The 21,056-nt window shown below is 40.7% G+C and overlaps 1 protein-coding gene across 16 annotated transcripts in view; it reads left to right on the top strand.

The window, feature by feature from the left end:
* Positions 1-21,056, top strand: part of LOC103226108 (uncharacterized) — a 46,550-nt gene that overhangs the window by 1,943 nt on the left and 23,551 nt on the right. For 3 of the 16 annotated variants that reach the window (XM_037988259.2, XM_037988264.2, XM_037988260.2), the window contains 4 exons: positions 6,976-7,045; positions 12,022-12,223; positions 12,893-13,077; positions 14,504-14,792. In XM_037988259.2, coding sequence (XP_037844187.1) covers positions 6,976-7,045; positions 12,022-12,223; positions 12,893-13,077; positions 14,504-14,632 — 586 coding nt within the window. In that variant the 3' untranslated portion in view covers positions 14,633-14,792. Of the gene's footprint in view, positions 1-6,975; positions 7,046-7,166; positions 7,768-10,365; positions 11,091-11,704; positions 11,810-12,021; positions 12,224-12,892; positions 13,180-14,378; positions 14,428-14,503; positions 14,793-20,410; positions 20,783-21,056 lie in introns of those variants that run through there. The other 13 variants (XM_073008881.1, XM_073008882.1, XM_073008879.1 and 10 more) reach the window with 10 other exon arrangements.

Here is a 21,056-nt window from a genome sequence, read left to right as displayed (position 1 = left end):
ATAATCTACTTCTATAGTTTGTAAACATTTTTTTCTCATTTTGTGAGTAATCGCTTTACTTTGTTGATTTTTTTGATGTCCAGAAGCTTTTTATTTTATTTTTTATTTTCTTATTATTTTTATTATTATTATTTTTTGAGACAGAGTCTTGCTCTGTTGCCCAGGCTGGAGTGTAGTGGCGCGATCTCGGCTCTCTGCAAACTCTGCCTCCCAGGTTCTCGCCATTCTCCTACCTCAGAAGCGTTTCAATTTGATGTAATTCCATTTGTCTATTTTTGCTTTTGTTGCTTATGCCTTTGAGGTCTTAGCCAAAAATTATTTGCCCATACCAACGTCATGGACATCTGCCCTGTATTTTCTTCTAGTTCTTTCATAGTTCGGGGTCTTACATTTAAGTCTTTAATCTATTTTGAGTGGATTTTTTTCATTCTTTTGCATGTGGATATCCAGTTTTTTCAGCAGCGTTTATTAAAGAGACTGCCTTTTCCTCACCTTTGTTAAAAATCAGTTAGCTCTAGATGTGTGGATTCCTTTCTGGGCTCTCTATTCTACTCTGTTGGTCTATGTGTCTGTTTTTGTGCAGGTGTCATATTGTTTTGGCCATGATAGCTTTGCAGTATTGCAGGGACCAAGAGGAGATTTCCCCCTATGCCCTCAGAAAATTCATTGACAAATCAACTTGCAAAACGTGTATTAATAAAGGCATACACATTTATTTAACATGTGTAAACAGAGACCTTCAGAATGAAGACCTCTTCAGAATGAAGATTCAGGGGAAATTGTCCACTTCTGTGCTTGGGTTCAGCAAAGTGTGAACAGTTTTGAAGAAATACGAGTGGACAAAAAGGACATGATGTAATGCTAATAGATGGAGTGGGGAAACCCAGCAAGGCCTGTCTGTCAGTATTCCTCTTAGCCTCTCTGAGCGGCATTCCTTCCTTCTGGGTGCAGAGCAGGATCCTCTCTGGAATGGGGGGTCTTGCTATGTCAAGCAAGGTAGATCAGGTAACTTTTTTCTGTGGCTAGCTTTTACATAGCAAGGTGGAGAAAAAATTAGAGTACTATGTTTAGGTTTTATGACTGTCTTTGGGGAAAAGAGATTCTGGTTTCTATGAGTTACATTAGCGAATGGGAATTCTAGTTTCTATGGCAAGCCTCAGGAAAGAATGGGACTGAGAGACAAGAAGGCATGAAAAGTCAAAGAAAAACTTTTGTTTCTGAGGCTGATTCTGAGGCTTTCATTTTGGGCTACTGTTTTCTGAACCCCAATAGTGTATTTCGAAGTCTGGTAGTATGATGTCTTCAGCTTCAGCTTTGCTCTTTTTGCTAAAGATTGTATCAGGCGATTACAAGTACTCCTGAAACAAATTAAAAAGTAGAAGTGGAATCAAAGAAAAGAAACTGTGAAAGAGAACTGAAAGGAAATGATAGAATTGAAAAATACAATGACTGAAATTTAAAACTTACTGGATATGCTTGTTAACAGGATGACTATAAAAGAAAGAATCAGTGAACTTGAAGATATAGCAGTATAATTACCTAATATGAACAACAGTGAGGAAATTGTGAGACAGTAACACAGATCTAACATTTGTACCATCAGAGTCCCAGAAGGAGGGGACTAAAAGCGTGGGGCTGAGAAACTGCCTAAAGAAACAAAGGCTGAAAATGTCTCTGATTTGACAAAGAGCATAAAGCAACACTTTAAAAAAGCTGAGTGTTCTCCAAACAAGATAAGCCTAAATAATTACAAAGCAAAACATATCTTACTTGAACTTTAGAAAACTAAAGACAAAAACAAACAAACAAACAAACAAACAAAAACAGCATTGATCCTTGGGCACCCATGGATGAAGAGGCTCTGAGAGATGCTGCATAGGTGGAAAAACCAAGATCGGGAGTGGGAACCAGGTCCAAAGCTGAACATTCCAGAGGAGCCTGAGTGTCAGATGTCCAGGGCAGCATTGCTGATGTTCCCCAGGACTCTGACCTCAGGGACGGTTCAGAGAAGCTGCAGCCGTACGACACGGGGAAGAAAACCAAATTAAAAAGCAGAGAATTTAGGGTTTTGACAGCCCAAGATTATAACCCTCCACCCTCTAAAGAGGAGATAGCCAAGAAATTGGGAAAAAGTGAAGTCAGCACACACCTCATTGCAATTCAGAGCATTGCTAGGATGCAGATATTCCATACATGTAGCAAATATTTCAACTGACATTCAGATCTTCACGAGCACCACAGGATCCCTGCTCTTGAGAAACTCTACAGTGGAAAGAAGATGGGAAAGGCTTCAGATATGGGTTGAAATGGTCATGGTGCCAGAAAATCCACACTGGGAAGAAGCCCTACTCATATCAAGCATGTGGACAATGTCTTCATCGAGCATTGGGAAGGAGGAAAGAAAGGAGGGAAGAAAATCCCTCCTCCAACATCAGAAACTTCATAATGGAGAGAAGCCCTAGAAATGTAAGGACTTTGGGAAAACCTTCAGATATAATGAAAAACTTATTTAGCATCTGAGAACCCACACCGGGGAGAAACCCTTTGAATGTAAGGAATATGAACATGCTTTTCCGTGCATGAGTGTGCATTCACACTAAGGAGAAGCCCTACAAATGTAAAGGATGTGGGTGTAGTTTTAGTCTTCCTTTGTCCCGATTCAGCATCACAGAGTCTACAGGGAGAGAAACATTATGAATGTAAAGAGCATGCAGGGCCTTCTGCCCGAGGTGGGTATTTCTTTAGCACCAGAGATTCCGTGCTGGGAAAATGTCTGTGAACGTGGGGAATGCTGGCAAAGGCTCCCTGTGTCTCTTGCTTCACAGTGCAGCAAAGAACACACACTGGGGGAGAATTTCATGAATGCCAGGAATGTGGGAAAGCATCCAGTTGAAAAATCAACTAGGTTCTGCATCAGAGTTTGCACTGGGGACAAACTTCATGAGTGTAAGGTGTGTGGGATGACAGCCTTCCACTGGGGCACAGTTTTCAGTTTTACTCAGCATCAAAAAATGCACTTTGGGAGACCGAGGTGGAGAAATCACAAGGTCAGGAGTTCAAGACTAGCCTGGCCAAGATGGTGAAACTCCATCTCTACTAGAAATATAAAAATTAGTGGGGCACAGCGGCAGGCGTCTGTAATCTCAGCTACTCAGTAGGGGAGGCTGAAGCAGGAGAATTGCTTGCACCTGAGGGATGGATGTTGCAGTGAGCCGAGATAGCACCACCACTGCACTCCAGCTTGGGCAACAGAGTGAGACTCTGTCTCAGAAACAAAAACACACAAACAAAAAATTGCACAATGGGAAGAAAGGCACCCATAGTTCTGGGCTGCTCTATTCTGTCCCCCTCCTCTTTCTGCCAATGTTTGTGGTCTGTCCCAGGTGTGACCCTCTCCCCTCCTCCCTACCTGTAGTACCGCTTCTCCCCTCTATGCCCCTTTTATGCTGTTCTTTTTGTTTGAAGTGGCCACTCCTTCACCTGCCCTAGAGTACATCTCCTTCAGGACCTTGATTACCCTGGAAGTCACTCCTCATAGCATGAAAGCTTTGTGTCATTCCCCATGAACTCCTTTATGTTTTCACCATCAATCAATAACTGCCCCAAGTGAGCAGCGTTCTTACTGCTTTCCCATGTCTGTAATGACATTCTTCTGGTCTTGCAGAAGTTATTATCACTTTCCCAACTCCTTTTCAATTTCTCACATTAAAGACTACTTTTAATGACTCTGACTCTATCCCCTGGGAAGGAAATTGACTATCCATTTAGTATGCCCTGCTTTGGGGGTTACTGGAGTTGGAAGAATCTGCAGAAGATTTGGGGTTTTAGGAGATTATGTCATCACAAGTCATAGACTTTTGTAATTGGAGAAGCCCTCTGGAAGAGGCCATAGAGAAGGCACCTAATGGTTGCCCTCGGGATGCATGATGGTCCATTTGGTTGGCTCATTGTGGGGAACCTGAGTCTTGGTATTTTTAATTGCCCTCATAATTTTTATTACCAGTTATAAATATCCTGGGAGACTATGCCATAGACCAAGAAAATAATCTCTGAACAGAATGTGAGTGATTAATTTAAAATTATGGCTTTAACTTGACTGGAAGGGAATGTGGTTTTTCTGTTTGGATTTCTTGTCAATTCTTATTCAGATGTCTGCTAACTTCAGTGTTCACTCCAATCCATAGGTGCCGAGAGTGAAGTGGGCTGGGGCATTTCACTTCTAAAAGTACACATGGCATGGAGTCAGCAGCTTCACACTAGGCAGTGTCTGAGAGAAGGGGAGGAGAGACGCATCCCTGGCCTGCTCAGAGGGGTCTATGCCAGCCTCACTTCTGATGCCTCACAGCTCTCTGACACGATTGCATCCCCCAGACATCTTACGGCGAAAATGTGAATTTGGGACTGGTGGCACATCAGTTACTTTCACAACACCAGAAAGCACACTCAGGATGCTGGTCTTATCACATGTTGGATCTCACTGGATTAGCTGTTTTTCCTCCAGCGGGTGGAGCCTAGGACCATCCTGAATGGCAGCATGTCAGACTCACAATAGTGCAGCAACAGGGAAAGCTATTCAAAAAGTATATCCAGTGGGAAGACAGTTCTCAAAAAATTGTATATACACTATTATTATAACAGCATGATATCATGTCTGTGGGGCAAGGCACGGGGAGATGTTTATTGCAAATATGTTTTGGTCAGGTTTAGGAATTTATACTTTAAAAAACCAACTTTTAAGTGCATATTGTAATGAGTTTTGAGAAATGAATACAATTGCATAGCCAAGATGCAGAAAATTTTCACCACCTAGAATAGTATGTCTGGTGTCTATTGTTCCCTTCTTTGTGTCCATGTGTGCTCTATGTTTAGTTCCCACTTACAAGTGAGAATATGTGGTGTTTGGTTTTCTGTTTCTGTCTTAATTTGCTTAGACTTGCAGCCATTACCCTGAAAGAATATAATTTTGTTATTTTATAGCTGTGTAGTATTCCATGGTATATATGCACCTCATTTTCTTTATTCACACTACTGATGGGCATCTAGGTTGATTCCATGTCTTTGCAATTGTAAATAGTGCTGTGATCAACATATGCATGCATAGGTCTTCTCAGTGGAATGATCTGTATCCCTTTGGGTATATACCCTATAATGGGTTGGCTAGGCTGAAGGGTATTTCTGTCTCAAGTTCATTGAGAAATCTCCAAACTGCTTTCCACAGTGGCTGAACTATTTACTTTCCCACTAGCAGTGTACAAGTGAGCCCTGTTCTCTGCAACCTTACCAGAATCTGTTGTTCTTTGAATTTTTAATAGTAGTCATTCTGACTGGTGTGAGATGGTATCTCATTGTGGTTTTTAATTTGCATTTCTCTAATGATTAATTGAGTATTTTTTCATCTGCTTGTTGGCTGAGTGTACGTGTTCTTTTGAGAAGTGTTTGTTCATGTCCTTTGCCCATTTTATAATGAGGTTTTTTGTGTGTGTGTGTGTTGACTTGTTAAAGTTTGTTATGGATTCTGGATATTAGATATTTGTTGGATGCGTAATCTGCAAAAGTTTTCTTCCATTTAGTAGGTTGCCTGTTTACTCTGTTGATAGTTTCTTTTGATGCAAGCATCTTGAAAGCTCTCAAGTACCAGGCAAGTTATAGGAATGTATTGCTGAATGGAGATTTGATATCTTTCATTCCTCCCATAATTTTTCTGCTGTCATTCTTTTAAGTCAGCAGTGAGTGCTTTTATTGGTAAGGAAATCCAGATATAGAAAAGTATACCAAACAGTACAGAATAAACATCCAAATATTTATATCAACTGGAATTTGCTCTGTGACACTGGATAAGTAGCTGAATTTTACTGTTTTTTCATAGTTAAAATAGGAACAGCACTCTTGCCATGAAGATCAAATGCATATCGATAGACATAAAAATGCTTCTTCACTTCTCTTCCCTCTGAATCTCCATCTTTCTTTCTATTTACTTGTTTTTAAATAGACTTTCCATTTTAGAATAATTTCATTTTATAGAAAAATTTGTTTCTTTGTAACAATCATGTTATAATTTATATTAATTTAATTTATATAATTTTAATTTATAATTGTAAATTTTATGATTTCTAATTTTAATTTATAATTTTAAAAAAATTTCCATAAGTTATTGGGGTACAGGTGGTATTTGGTTATATGAATAAGTTACTTAGTGGTGGTTTGTGAGATTTTGGTGCACCCATCACACGAGCAGTATACACTGCACCACATTTGTAGTCTTTTATCCCTCACACTCCTCCTACTCTTCCCCTCCAAATCCCCAAAGTCCATTGTTTTATTCTTATGCCTTTGTGTCCTCACAGCTTAGCTCCCACATATCAGTGATAACGTACAATGTTTGGTTTTCCATTCCTGAGTTACTTCATGTAGAATAATAGTCTCCAATCTCATCCAGGTCACTGCAAATGCTGTTAATTCATTCCTTTTTATGGCTGCATAGTATTTCATTGTGTGTGTGGAATACTACACACACAAAGAAAATACTACACACACACACACAAAGAAAATTGTATGTATATGTATATATCACAGTTTCTTTATCCAATCATTGATTGATAGGCATTAGGTTCATTCTATTTTATAGAAAAATTGCAAAGATAGTACAGCGAGTTCCCATATACCTGCTTAACACCTTATATTAGTATGGTACATTGTCACAATTAATGAATCAACATTGCAACACTATTATTAACTAAAGTCTGTACTTTATTCAGATTTCCTTAATTTTTACCTTATTTTCTTTTTCTGATCCAAGATCCCATTGTGGATATTGCATGGCATTTAGTCATTGTATCTCCTCCAGCTCCTCTGGGCTGTGACAGTTTCTCAGAATTTTGTTGCTTTTGATGATCTTGACAGTTTGAGGAGTACTTGTTAGGTGTTTTGTGTAATGTCTCCTAACTGTTATTTGTCTAACGTCTTTCTCATCAACAGACTGGAGTTATGGGTTCTTGGGAGGAAGGCCACAGAGATAGTGGACCATTTTCATCACGTCCTGTCAAAGGTAAGCACAGTCAGCATGACTTCGCCCTGTTGCTGTTGACCCTGATCTCTGGTTGAGGTTATGTTGGTGAGGTTTCTCCACTGTCAAGTTACTCTTTTTCTTTTCATACTGTACTCTTTAGATGGAAGACACTATGAACAATCAACACTTAAGGGGTGAGGAGTTTGCTCCATCTTCTAGAGGCCAGAGTTTCTACATAAATTATTTGGAATGCTCCCGCCTAGGACATTTGTCTCTTCACCCCCATTTATTTATTTATTCAGTGTTTTATTTTGATCAGTATGGACTCATGTTTATTTATTTCATATTTTGAATTATCATCCAATGTTACTGTATTTTGTTTTTCAAATTGTTTCAGTTTTGGCCACTGAGACCTTTTCCAGTTGGTTTCTGTGTTCCTTTGACATGCCCCCATCATGTTTGTTTGTTTTGGGTTTTATTTTCAGCACTTCCTCACTTTTTGGCACAGTAAGATGCTTCAGGATCATCTTGTCTATTTTCTGTTCCAGTCCTAGAATCAGCAATTTTTCTGAGAACCTCTGGCTCCTTTCATCAGAGAATGATGTTAGATCTGGGTGCAGGATGTCTGTGCTTGCTGGGGCTGGGGTATAGTTGCTTGCAGGCACTTTCACCTGACAGAGCAAGAAAATACATATGCATACCAACCTGTGTGTGTACACATTTCTATGTGTGCCTACTTCTATATCAAGATAAACATGAATTCACAGTGATGTTTCCAAGTCTAATCCATTACCATATGGGTCATTAGAGCCTCTTCTCTTGCTTGTTGCCTCTCCGACAGTGAGAAACCTGGCTCTTACCACCTGCCATTCCTTTACTTAATCGTTCAGTTGTAGTGTACATGTATAGTGTTTTCAGAATCGTTTTTTCTGCTTACTCTATAAGCTAACCATTACTTTCTGCCTCAGCTCAGTGCTTTTGTGCTTGTGCCTTACATTCCCTACTGTAAATCCACAAAGACAAGATTTGTATATATTTGATTCTCCTCTATTTCCATTGTAGAAGAAGGAATTTATTTTTCTCATGATTTTTTTGAGGAATATTTTAGATTCCTTAAAATAGGGCCATTTTAGGAAAAGGAATTCTGTGCATGTGTGTGGACAGGTGGGTGCAACTTAGAAATTCTGTTAACAAGAAAAGCTTGTGATGATGGGTGTGAAAATGAGTGGGAGGTGGCTGGGGTTAACAAGATGTTTCCAGACTAAGGAATTACAGGAAATTATCCAGGTGGATTCAACCTATAATATGTGTCATTTCCATGGAATATGGGATAACCAGATTCTAATGCAACAGTTCTAAATCATGTTGATTTCTAACACAAAGAGCAGTGAGTTTTTCTGGGCTCATGAGATAGAGGAGTCTAAACAGCAGAGAAATGAAGCAATCACTGGGGTGAGGAAAAGGCATTTAAAAGAATTATGGGCCTTTTGGCAGAAACCAATTTTCAAGAGTTTGAGTGTAGTCTGATATTTTCCCCTTCTACTTTTTCTGTATCTTCTAAATGTTCCCAAACAACAACATGTCATCTTTATAATGTAAGAAAAACATTTATTTTAAAAATATTTTGCTCAGTTGTATCACTCTGTTGCTAAAGGATATGACTTAATTTCCATTCTTTAGCAACAGTGGCTATTGGAAAGACAAAAAAAAAAAAAAAAAAAAAAAAAGGCGCTAAACATTCCTCTGTAACTCCATGTTGCAATTTTAGAGAAGCTGCACTTTTCCTATCAATTTTAATATCATATGGCAAAAAGAAAAAAAGGAAAACAGAAGCTGTATTACTTCTGAGTATTCTACACACCAACGTAAAGGAAGAGCTCAATGAAGCCTTAGCTATGTCACACCATGATGCAGAGCCTTAACTCCCTAAACTGGACTCATTCGTATGTTGTTAATATAGTGATTGAGAGTGGGGAGCCATCCTACAGCGGCAGTGTGTTCAAACATGAGATTCTATTATTATTATTATTATTATCATTTCAAAGAGCATGTGATATGCTATAAGAAATGGAAAATGAGAGGCTCCAGTTTTTGGTACCCTCACTTTATAGGAACATTTGACTTACATATCGTGCATATCGTGAAACCGAGCACACAAGTCATACACAGTCACACATCTCTTAACAAACTGATGTGCATTCTGGGAAATGTGTCACTAAGCCATTTTGTTATTGTGCAAACATGGCAGGGTATACTTATACAAACCTAGATGGTAAAGCCTAGATAAAGCCTAAACACACCTGGGCTATATGGTATAGCCTATTGCTCCTAGGCCACGAACCTGTACAGCATGTGACTATACTGAACATTCTAGGCAATTGTAACACAATGGGAAGCATTTGTTTATCTAAACATGGAAAGAGTACCATAAAAATTCAGTATTATCATCTTCTGGGGCCACTATAATATAGTCCATAATGGACTAAAATATTATTATGCAGTACTTGACTATTTGTATGTAAGTCGAAGAAAGAAAAGAGGGATATACAAGTAGGAGCATTGACCAGTGTGGCTGGAAGCTGCCCACCAGTCTCCATGTAAACAGCTCAAAGGAATCTATCCAAGCTGGGCTTATCAACAATGTTGCTGAGGATTCCAGCGTGACTGTAAATGCTCTACTTTTAAGTGTTCAGTTTGACAAGCCTTGACAAATATGACAGTGGTGAAACTACGACCAAAATTAAGACATAGAGCATACCATCATCTCAGAAATTTTCGTTTTGCCGTCAATCACCCAACTTGTCCCAGCCCCAGAAAGCTGCTGATTGCATTCTATCACTACACATTCACTTCGATGTTTTGTATTTCCTAACACAAAATTATACCATATGGAGTTTTTTATGTCTGATTTCTGTCAAAAAAACAACACTCCATGAATATTTTCAAGTTTTTGTGTGATCTGGGCTTTTGAGCAAAAAGTCCTGGCCACCTGGGCTGAAGGATGATTGATGGTAACCATGTCTAAGAAGTTAGAGATGGGGAGTTATTCCAGAGACAGTATGGTTCATCTGCTGTGCAGCCATTAGCTTACATTCCAAAGGGCAATGGACCTGAAGGCTTCTCCTTCCCACCCGAGAGGATCTGTTTATGTCAAAAAAAGACAGGTTTCTCTGTTTCCTCCAGAGGGGAGTCAGGCAGCTGTACCAGCCACCCACATAAGCTGCAAGATTTATGATTTGGAGCTGCTTCCTGTAGCACAAACCAAACCACATGCATAGGTGTTCACTGCTCTTCTTGCATTGCCCCATGGGGAGGGGCTGCATGGGGGAGCTGACACAAGATGCTCTGTGAATCATTAGGTCTGTCTTGGATCCGGAACAACATGCTTCCTGTCAGCACCAAACAACCAACCAACCAACCAACCAACCAACCAACCAACCAACCAATGCATACATGTAGAAAAGACTTCACGGCTTCTTTCCCTCAGCCTTGTTTTAGAGACCCACCCACATTCATGTGTATATCAGTAGTGGCTTTCTTTTTATTGCTGAATAATATTGAACTGTGTAGACACATAAAAAACTGTGGACACACTTGCTTGTTTTAGGGTTGTTTTCAGTTTTTTAACCTAAATATGTGAACCCAATAATAAGGCTTCAGTATAGATAATTATTTGTGTGAAAATCTGTGTGTTTGTGTGTATGGGCATGGGTGTGTGTGTGTGCATGTGAGTGTGTGTATTAAAAATAAGTTTTGAACTTTCCTGGAAAATATCTATTGACATTTTGGGCAATACTTTCATTTTAATGCCAGTAGACATACTCTTCTTGCAAATTCCAATGGCTCTAAGAAAAGCATATTCAGCTCACATACATGTGACCCTAAAAGTCAGGTGAAAATCTAAAAGGAAAAGCAGGTACTCCTGTGTATCTGCCTGTGTTAGGGGGAAGAAAAACTTGAAGACTTTAGCAACAAACAAACAAAACAAAACAAAACCCTTCTAAGGATACATATAGGCATGGTATGTCTTTGGTTTTCATCTTTTGCTATTTTGAATAAATTTGTTTTGAATATTTCTGTGCAAGACTTTCTGAAGACATCTTTTTCATTTCACTTGTGCAAATAGTCAAGAATCAAATTGCCAGGTCACATGGTAAGTATGTGCTGGACTTTACTAAAAATGGTCAGCCTTGTGCAAAAGAGATGTACTCTTTTATGTTCCCACCAGATTTTCACCAACATTTAGTGTGGTAAGTGCTCTAAATGTTAGCCACTCCGTAAGGTGTATGGTGGCATTTGTGTTTTTCTGACAATTAGTGATGTTAGACATTATGACTTTAGTCCCTGACAATCTTGGGTGAGAGACATTTTATTGACAAACCTCCTAACACTGATCTGTGGAAGACTAATTCTGTCTGTTTCTAATACTCCCAGATGTAACAGCACCCAATAGGTATGCATCACATTGGAGATTTAGCTACAATCATCTTTTCCTTTTGCCAGTTCACACTTTTATTAACCACTTTTTCATAAGCAAGGGTTGCTTGTTCTTAGTACATTTTAGATGGCTCTTCTCTTAAAACATTGTCATTCCTCCTGAACATTCGGGCCATTATCAGCTGGCTGTGGTGTTAAGTCTTGGTTTTTCCTTTCTCACTTCCATTTTTAGCCCCCGGAACTAAAGCTAACTCATTTCAGGTAGTGCAATGTGAGACACATCATTTGGTGCTTCTGACACTGAGGTCCCACAACTGTGAAGGGGTGTCATGTTCCCTGGTCCACCCACCACTCAGGGCATCAAATCCTGGAGCTCTCTTCACAAACAGGCCTTGTAGATCTACGTGTTTCTGACAACTGTGTTGCAGCAGATAGCAGCTACTGGCTGGAGGAAGGGTGGCTTTTCCAATGCATTGCAAAGGCAGTTTGGGCTGGTTGTGGAACAGAAAGTGCTGTGTGGGCTGGATGACTGTTCTGGCCACGCACTGTGGAGGGTGAGGTGCCCGCTCCTCCCGCAGTGTCACATGTTGATGTCGAGCCTGCAGAGCAGAAGCTGTGAAGCACCTGCCTCTCCTGAGGGCAGCCTGGCGGCATCACCTGCTGAGCTGTCTCTACAAAGGCAGCTGAAATGCACACAGAAACCTCCTTTAGCAATTCTCCACGTGGACCAGTCACTGGAATTGCAGTGCCCTGGGCAAGAGATTAATGAGATTTCACCAGGTAAGCAGGGCTGGGCTTTAGTAATGCTTGTTAGGGGATTTCCAAATGGAGTGGGGAGAGAATGTGTAATGCCTTCCCCACCTTTTGGGTGATATCACCTTTGAGTAAAACAAAGTAAACTCAGATCCTGAGGGCAAGCCAACGAGGATTCTGGGGAAGGAATTTCTACTAAGCAGGGTAGTGCTTTCTGCATGGCCCTGAATCACCTGGCAGGGATTCAGCCTCAGAGGGTTCTTACACCACAAGATCATCCTGTCTCAATCGTAGCCAGGGGGAAGTTAAGGCCAAAAGCTGATGTCAGAGGCCCTTAGAGGCCCTTAGAGTCGTGGTTTGCAGTTGCTAGATGACCACTTTGTGCACTCTTCCTCGGGACATTCTACTTAGGATGTTTAGTTTGTATAAACCAGTGACCTTTCCTTCTGCTTAGAACACATGTTTCTGGGTAACTTTGCCATCCATGTACATCATACCAAGTTCAAAAGTTGGGGCATTTCTCTGCCTCCTCCTATTGCCTCTTCAGGGATAACTCTGAGTTATCATTAAAACATAATGGATACATTTTAAACAAATTTTAAAATGAGATTTTTGCATTATCTTATTTTTATAAAAATATCATTTGCAAATCTAATTCTCATTTTCCTGATTGTATTTTTTTTTTCCATTTCCAAGCCAAAAAGGATTACAAGAATGTTAACCTCGGCTTCGTAAAAAGAGCTCACTTGTTCTGGAGCACTATTTGCTTTTTTGCCCCTCAGGTCGAGACCGCTTATCTCAGGCATGCAGAGGTGGTCTGTGACTATCCCAAGGAGACAACTCGCAAGATTCCTCAAGCTGGAATTCAGGGTCGACTCCAGGTGGGGGATACTTCACTGTTCTCTTCCACAACCAGACTATCATCTCTGCCCTGAGAGGAGCTGACAAGTCCACCTAGCGGAATAAAGAGTTGTGTACCAGGAGTCTGAAAACTTTCTTGCTGACAACCCACAGCTACTTTTCTGGGCGTCCTGGGGAGGTCACTTTTCTCATCTAGGTCTTGATCCCTTTTCATGAGATTAAGAGTTCTGAATGAGAACTACAAAGAACTGTTTAATTCTTGCCATCCCATGACTAGAGGAACATTCGGTGTGTGCCAGATGTTCCCCACTGGCCCCAAGGACCTCCTCTGCCCCCCTTTCTGCCCTACTGTGCTCCCTATCAGGCTGACCTCTACCAGTGTTATTTCTGGGTCCCCTGCCCTCCAGCCTCTGGTTGGGGGTGGCCAGTAAGATTCACTGTGTATTAAACCCAAGAGACAGATATTTCTTCACTGTTAGCAAAGTCAATCAGGCACAGGAGCATGTCTCTGTGGGTGTCACTTAAGGGACTTTGGACACCTATGCTTAGGCTTGTTCAAATAAATGACATGTGAGTACTTTGCAGTTTGATAGTTCCATGAACCATGAATACACTGCAATGAAAATGTCAACCTGTCATGTTTCCAGGGATTCATTGCTAAGGATGATCATTCTTCTCTGCCTTGCTTTCTGCAAAACATAACATTATTCCTTAAAAAACATACACACTTATGTGCACAAACACATGCACACATGATGTTTTTAGACTAATTAACATAATTAAGATTTTCCAAAATAGTTAAGTGGAATAGACTTTTCTCCAAAAATGACAGTTCCTTCTCCAGTGAAGAAGAAAAAATACCCCACAATTTAAACATTTCATTTGAAAATACATAGTCTCAGAAATGTATCATGTAGATATTGCTTTAAAACAAGCTCATCTTATGAAAATTTCTCCAATTTGTCTAGAAGTTTGCCAATTTTTCCTCCTTGGGTCAGGGTGCAGATATGTATCAATTAGCATGATATATCTGCAATGTTTATATTAAAAATTACCGAAAGCCACTGCACTCCAGCCTGGGCGACAGAGCGAGACTCCATCTCAAAAAAAAAAAAAAAAAAAATTACCAAAGACATGCTTCTTGAAACATGTAACTAGACAACAGTTAAGGGAGTCTCTGGTAGCCATGAAAATTGCACTCAGGGGACACATAAGGTTAGCATTACATTGGAACAGATGATTGCCTAAGATTTGTAGCTGTGGGGACAAAGCTTTTGTCAGATCACTAAATCATATAACATCATTATAACCCCTTCTGCAGGAAATCTGGGAGCCAAAATGGGATTGCTGAAATTTATGAGCAGAGGCAAGTGCAGTTTACTAGATAACTTGAAACAGGTAGAGCAAAATTGGAACCTCCTGACTCACTGAACTTGCTCTCCCCAGGCAGCCATTGCAAATGACTACAGTTTCCATGAAGAGTGCACAGATGGCTCCATTCTCACAGCTTCCTTGGAAAGATGGAACATGGACCATGTCTTGATGACAGAGTTTGCTAGGTTCATCAACTTCTGAAATGTGGTGACAGAGCATAGACTACAACTCATGGGCAAAAGGAAATTGCTTAGAAGCAAATAGTAATATTTGTCAGGGAAGAGTTCTTGAAGAGTTCACTTATTAAAACATTGGGTTGACATCTCTTATTTTGATCAAAATAAAATAGGGGTCAGCATTGTGGTTTATTCTACCTTTAATTAGCTAATTAATTTTTGAGACAGATTTGAGACCTGCTCACTAGAAAGATACAGGCATAGAATTTCACATACCCAAAGGAAATGAAATCAGTATGTCAAAGAGATAGCTACATGCCTGTGTTCATTGCAACACTATTCACAGTAGCCAAGATATGGAAGCAACATAAATGTCCATCACTGAGTGAACGGATAAAGAAAATGTGGTTTATAGACACAATGGAATACTATTCAGTTTTAAAAAAAGCAGGAAATCCCGTCATTTGTGACAACCTGGATAAATCTGGCGAACATTATGCCAAGTGAAATAAGCCAGATACAGAAAGACAAATACTATATGATCTCACTGATATGTAGAATCTTAAAAAGTTGAAATCACAGGAGCAGAGAGTAGAATGCTGGTTGCTAAGGGCCGGGGGGAGTGGGGAGGAGTGGGGAAGGGTGGGGCAGATGTTGATCAAAGGAAATACAATTTCAGTTAGATGGAAATAAGTTCAGGAGATTTATTATACAGCATGGGGACTACAGTTGATAACAATATATTCTATGTTTGAAAAAAACTAAGAGCGTGGATTGTAAATGCTCTCACCACAACAGTAGATAAGTATGCGAGGTGATGGATTTGCTAACTTGCTTCATTTAATCATTCGGCAGTGTGTACATATATCAAGACATCATGCTGGACATCATAAATATATGTAATTATTATTTGTCTACTAAAAATAATTTAAACAAAACTTTTGGGAGTTCACAGATCTGTTCAGGTTTCTACCACCAATTACGACACTTCCTCAGAGATTCCTCTGCTGCGATGAATGACAACAAGTACGTGTTCCTTATCATGATTGCCTAAGAATGGCTTTCCACCTCCGGAAAGCATTATGCTCTGCTGTTTTGGACTTTTCCCTTAGCATTGTTGAGGATTAGGGTAAAATAGAAGTTAGTATAACCAAGTATGGAATGAATTTGTTTACCGCTTTAAGTGGGGCGCAAAGCTGTATATTTTGTATCTTTTCTCAAATGATTCCTGCAAGTCCTAACGTGCGTCTGTGCTTTCTGAACTGTCTCCCCATTTTTTCCCCTATTAATTTGACTTTTACTCCTTTTCTTTATAAAATCTTAAGGTTCTTTTTCATCTGAAATCCCGCAAATCAAGTTTCCACTTGATGTAATCTGATGTTGTCTTGGCTATGACTTGGAGCACTTGCTTGTGAGGTTAAACCTTATTGTATAGTTTCATTATATTTTAGTTATAAAAGGAATTATGCATCCCCCTAGGGAACCATGGCATCCCTGCTGTACTGACCTCCGTCCTGTCCCCAGTGCATCCCTGCCTCTGGGCCTTTGCACCTGTCCCTCTGCCTAAGGCTCTTCCTAGCATGTCTGCAGTGTGAATTGTTGGCTCCTTCTCACATTCATATTTCAGCCCAAATGCCATCTCCTTAAGGGATATTTCTTTTCCCCTGATCTAAAGGAGCCTTGAAGGACCACCTGAGATGGCTGCTGTCTTCATTCCAATCATAATAGTCCTGCAGTTTCTTGTTTATTTGATACTTATTTCCCTACCTTGCCAAACAAAAGGCCTTGTGAAGAAGCCCCTGGTCTGTTACTGTGAAGGCCCCATCCCAGCACCTGGCACCTAGCAGACCCTTGAGAAATGTTTTCCTGCCTCAGAAACTGCCCTGAGAATATTTTGAAGTTACTAATGAGACGTCTGTATATATTTTAACATGCAAAACTTGCATACTTACCCTTGCAGAAATGTAGAATGCTAGCTTATTGAGAAAGCAAATGAAACACTTCACTCATGATAAATTCAACTGTGCAAAGTGCATATGCAGTGACAAGTATTTCACAGATTACGAGTGTGGCAACAAAATGGAGCAGGCTTAATTTTGACTGTGGATTAACACTTGAGAAGACCAGTTTTTTTCTGCCTCTTTCTCCTGACTGACGTATTTCTTATAAATTATAAGGGAAACGTAATTTTTAAAAATAAAAATTATATTGCTTGCAGAATTTTCCTCCAAATGGTCATATAAAAATCTCCCTTGGCCAGGTGTGGTGGCTTACACCTGTAATCCCAGCACTTTGGGAGGCCGAGGCAGGTGGATCACCTGAGGTCAGGAGATCGAGACCAGCCTGACCAATGTGGTGAAACCTCATCTCTACTAAAAATACAAAAATTAGCTGAGCGTGGTTGCAGGTGCCTGTAATACCAGCTACTCGGGAGGCTGATCCTGGAGAATCGCTTGAACCCAGGAGGCGGAGGTTGCAGTGAGCCAAGATAGCACCATTGCACTCCAACCTGGGAGACAAGGGTGAAACTTTGTCAAAAAAAAAAAAAAAAAAAAAAAAAAAAAAAAAATTCCCCTAAGCCTGCAGGCCAATATAGAGGTGGAGGTGTCTGGGGACCAAGCAATGATGAATTTGAGTCCATGAATATGCAAGGGAAGTCAGTGATGCTTCCTCCTCTAAGACAGATTCATAGTAGTAAAACTCCCAAGGTTAGGATGAACCGCCCACCTGGATCCAAATTCCACATGCCTCACATTGCACAACTCAATTTGAACCCTCTAAAACTCATTTTCATTATCTACAACATGTGCTTATATTCTTTTTCTCAGAAGATGGTTGTTAATAGCAAATAGTAAGATGCATGGGAAAGTTAAGCATGAAGGTTTATTACATTATTGTCCCATGGATATAACAGTGCTGTGAATATAGTAGATGCTTAATGAAGAGTTGTTTATTATTGCCTTTATCTCTTTCAATGGATATTCAGAAGCATTTTCTAATACTTGAATCAAACATTGGAGAAACTGGCATCAAATTTTGAGGGGCAATAATAAAGGAGAGATTTCCTGGGTAGGATGCAGCTCTAAGGGCCAGTTTTAAGCCCTGTGGTGAGGCTGCCCTTCCTGTGTGCCCCATTGGGAACATAAGTGGAGCAGGCTGAGGTTTTCTCATTTGTGTCTTACAGGCTCCCATGGGGATAGGTTTTGGTCACAGCCCAACTGTCTGGGGTTACGGTAGGATGTTCAACCTCATTGACTGGGGTACGAGGCCAGGGTTTTGACAGCAACTAATTAGTAAGCACTGAATGTAACAGTCTTTAACCTAGTGCTTGCCTTTGGCGAGGGGATTGGGAACCATTTGCACCTCAGAGAGGCAATTTCCAGCCTGGAATATTGTCAGCTGCTTCTGCCTGACATTACGGAATATCAGTACATTTGATCAGGTCTAGAAAACCTTAAAATCACTGGCTGGGTGTGTTAGTCAGGCTTCAGCAGAGAAACAGAACCAATTGTTTGTGTGTGCTTGTGTGTGTGCACATAAACAAATTTATTTTAAGGAATTGACTCACATGATCACAAAGGCTGGCAAGTCCAAAATCCGTAAGGTAGGCCAACAGGCTGAAGAGCCAGGGAAGACCCCCATATTATGGTTCAAGTCCTGAGGGCTATCTGCTGGGGAACTTGCTCTTGGTCAAGAGAAGTCAGTCTTATTTTTATTTTATTTTATTTTTTCTACTGAGAACTTCGACTGATTGGATGAGGCTCACCCACATTAGGAAGGGCAGTCTGTTTTACCTGCAGCCTATTAACTTAAATATTAATCTCATCCAAAACACTCTCACTGACACTCACAGAATAATATTTAATCCCATATCTGGGCTCTGTGGCACAGCACATTTGACACATGCAGTTGACTATCACATTGGGCTTCTGGGGAATTCTTCTGGTTAGGTGATATTTTTCCAATACAATTGCTTCCTCTCACAGTTCACTCCTTGACTCTCCACCAGTGTCATTGGAGAGCGGTGCACCAGCAAGAGGAACAGCAGTCACTCTTTTCCTCAGTGTCCTCATCTGGAATAGGAGCAGTGCTATCATTGCTCCTCAGTGGCTGTTAGCACATGCTGATTCTTTTCTCCAAAGCACGCCACATTGCAAGGGTTCTGCTCAAATAACCAACATGACTGCCAGTCCATTTACAGATGGGGAAAGTCACAGGGGAGTCAGGATGGCACAGGGATACAAGCCAAATCTCTCATTGCTGGTCCACGGTTACTTCCTCTGCATTGGCCTTGACTTGGCATGAAATCACTAATGAGACTTCCACGACATGGATGAGGACTCCACTCCTTCTTAGATTTGTCTGATGCAATAGAGAATAACTAAATTCAACAAGTGTCAACACTCCATTACCAACACAACTTGAAAAATTAATTCCAAAATCTGTACTATCCCTTTGTGTTCACTTTATGTGTTTGATACCTGAGGAAATACAATGTTGACTAAGGAAAAAAAAAAAAAAAGGTTCTGCCCCCTCTCACTCCTTAAGAACAAGGTCTATGTTGGTTGCCAAGAGTGAAGAAAGAACAAATACAGATACAAGACAAACTAAATTTAGTTACAATTTAGATGACTAAAATCCTGTCTAGAAGGCTTGAGGAAGAGGGTCCCTGGACCCATAGTTTGAATCAATGCAGTGATAGAATGTATTGACCATTTAATCTGCAAACAGGAGTGAAGGATTAATCAGAGTAATAGAGTGATTTCAGTCTTTTCCTTCTTTAATTAACATCTGGCTATCTGTGAACAACAGCCACATGGTGCAAAGTACTTACTCTGCTTCTTCAAATTTGCCTCCTTTGTTGTCTGAAAATGGATTGATGTGACTGACATTCAGTTACTACGTGGTGTGCTGAAATAGCCATCTCAAGATTTTTTTTTCCTCCAAGATCATGATTAATGGGACAAATAACATCGAGTCCTGCCCTGGCTTGCCCACTGGCAATGGGAGCATGAGCAGTGCCCTTGCTTGTGGATGACGCATGACTCGGGCACCCAGAGCTCTGGCCCTGCTCATGCTGCCAAGCTGAGGCCCTGGACTGGGGCCAAATTCGGCCCATGAGCATTTTCACTTTGGGAGACGTCAGGACAAGTTGGCAGGCAGAGGTCACAGTAGGAAGGCCGAGGGTCTGATGGCCCAGACCCTGCTGTTGAAGGGGCCACCAAGGGCTGATGGGCAGGGTACGGTGAAGGTCGCCGGAGCAAAGGTTTGAGTTCAGGGAGTTAGTTTTAGGAGTAAAGAAGAGGCATGGAGCGTGGAAGGCGAGTCTGTCCGGTAGCAGAAATGGCTTGATTTCATTTTACGACAGTTCTTAAAACTTTTGTTCTTATTACTTATTTGTATTTGACAAGTAAAATTGTATAAATATATGGTGTACAAAATGATGTTTCGAAATATGTACACATTGTGGAAGTGCTAAATTCAGCTAATTAGCATATACATTAGCTTACATAGTCAACATTTATTTGTGGTGAAAGCTTTTCAAATCTACTCTGTCAGTAATGTTGAAATGCACAGTATGCTGTTATTAAGTATAGTCACCATGCGGGACCATAGATCTCTCGCTGAATACTTTTGGCTCTTTCTACATAGTAAGCCCCACCTCACAAGGCAATCACAGTCACACCACAGGCACCAAAGGAGTTCTGGGCCCAGAGGGCAGGCCGGAGCTCAGGACTGGGTGCCACTAGCTGCCAGGTTGGGGCCATCTCCTAAATTCTGTCTTGTTTCCTCATCTTCACAGCAGGAATACCAAACCCCACTTCTAGGGGTGCTGAGAGGATTGAGCCAGAAAACAGCCAGGTCCCGGCACAGAGCTCAGCGTGTGAAGTCTGCTGAATCTGCCATGCAACCGAATCTGCAGGCAATTCTCCAGAGAGAGTGCCAGAAAAATGCTCAACACCTAGGGCTTAAGTCAAAGATGTAACAAACGAGGCTGGAAGGGAACATTCGTATCTTGTATTCATTTATCCAGTGGGCTTGCATCCTCACAACACCCCACCAAGTCCTTGCTGTGACTTTATTTGAATGCTAGTGAACTTGTCATCCCTCCTTCCCCTCTCCCTTCCTGTAAAATTATTTTCTTATCTATTTATTAAACACTCACTCCCTGCCAGACAGAGTTAGGCACAAGGGATATCATGGCAAGAGAAACAGAATGTACAAATCCACAGGCACATTTGGAGGGAATGCTAATGTTGCGAGACTTTTCCTTAGCTCAGTCAAAGACAGGGTCCTTGTCACACAGCCAGGAACATTTAGGTTTGTAGATGATTTGAAGAGTGAGAAAAATGGGATTTATTGGGCAAAAAGGAAAAAAAAGGGGAAACAGATACTCTTAGCGAAGCGAGGAAGTGTGCTTTCTGCCTGTGCGCTTCCCACCTCACAGA

Source organism: Chlorocebus sabaeus, chromosome 21 (genome assembly GCF_047675955.1).
Source record: "Chlorocebus sabaeus isolate Y175 chromosome 21, mChlSab1.0.hap1, whole genome shotgun sequence".
NCBI lineage: Eukaryota > Metazoa > Chordata > Mammalia > Primates > Cercopithecidae > Chlorocebus > Chlorocebus sabaeus.
Note: the sequence above shows the minus strand (reverse complement) of the source record. Positions and strands in the feature narration are given on the sequence as shown.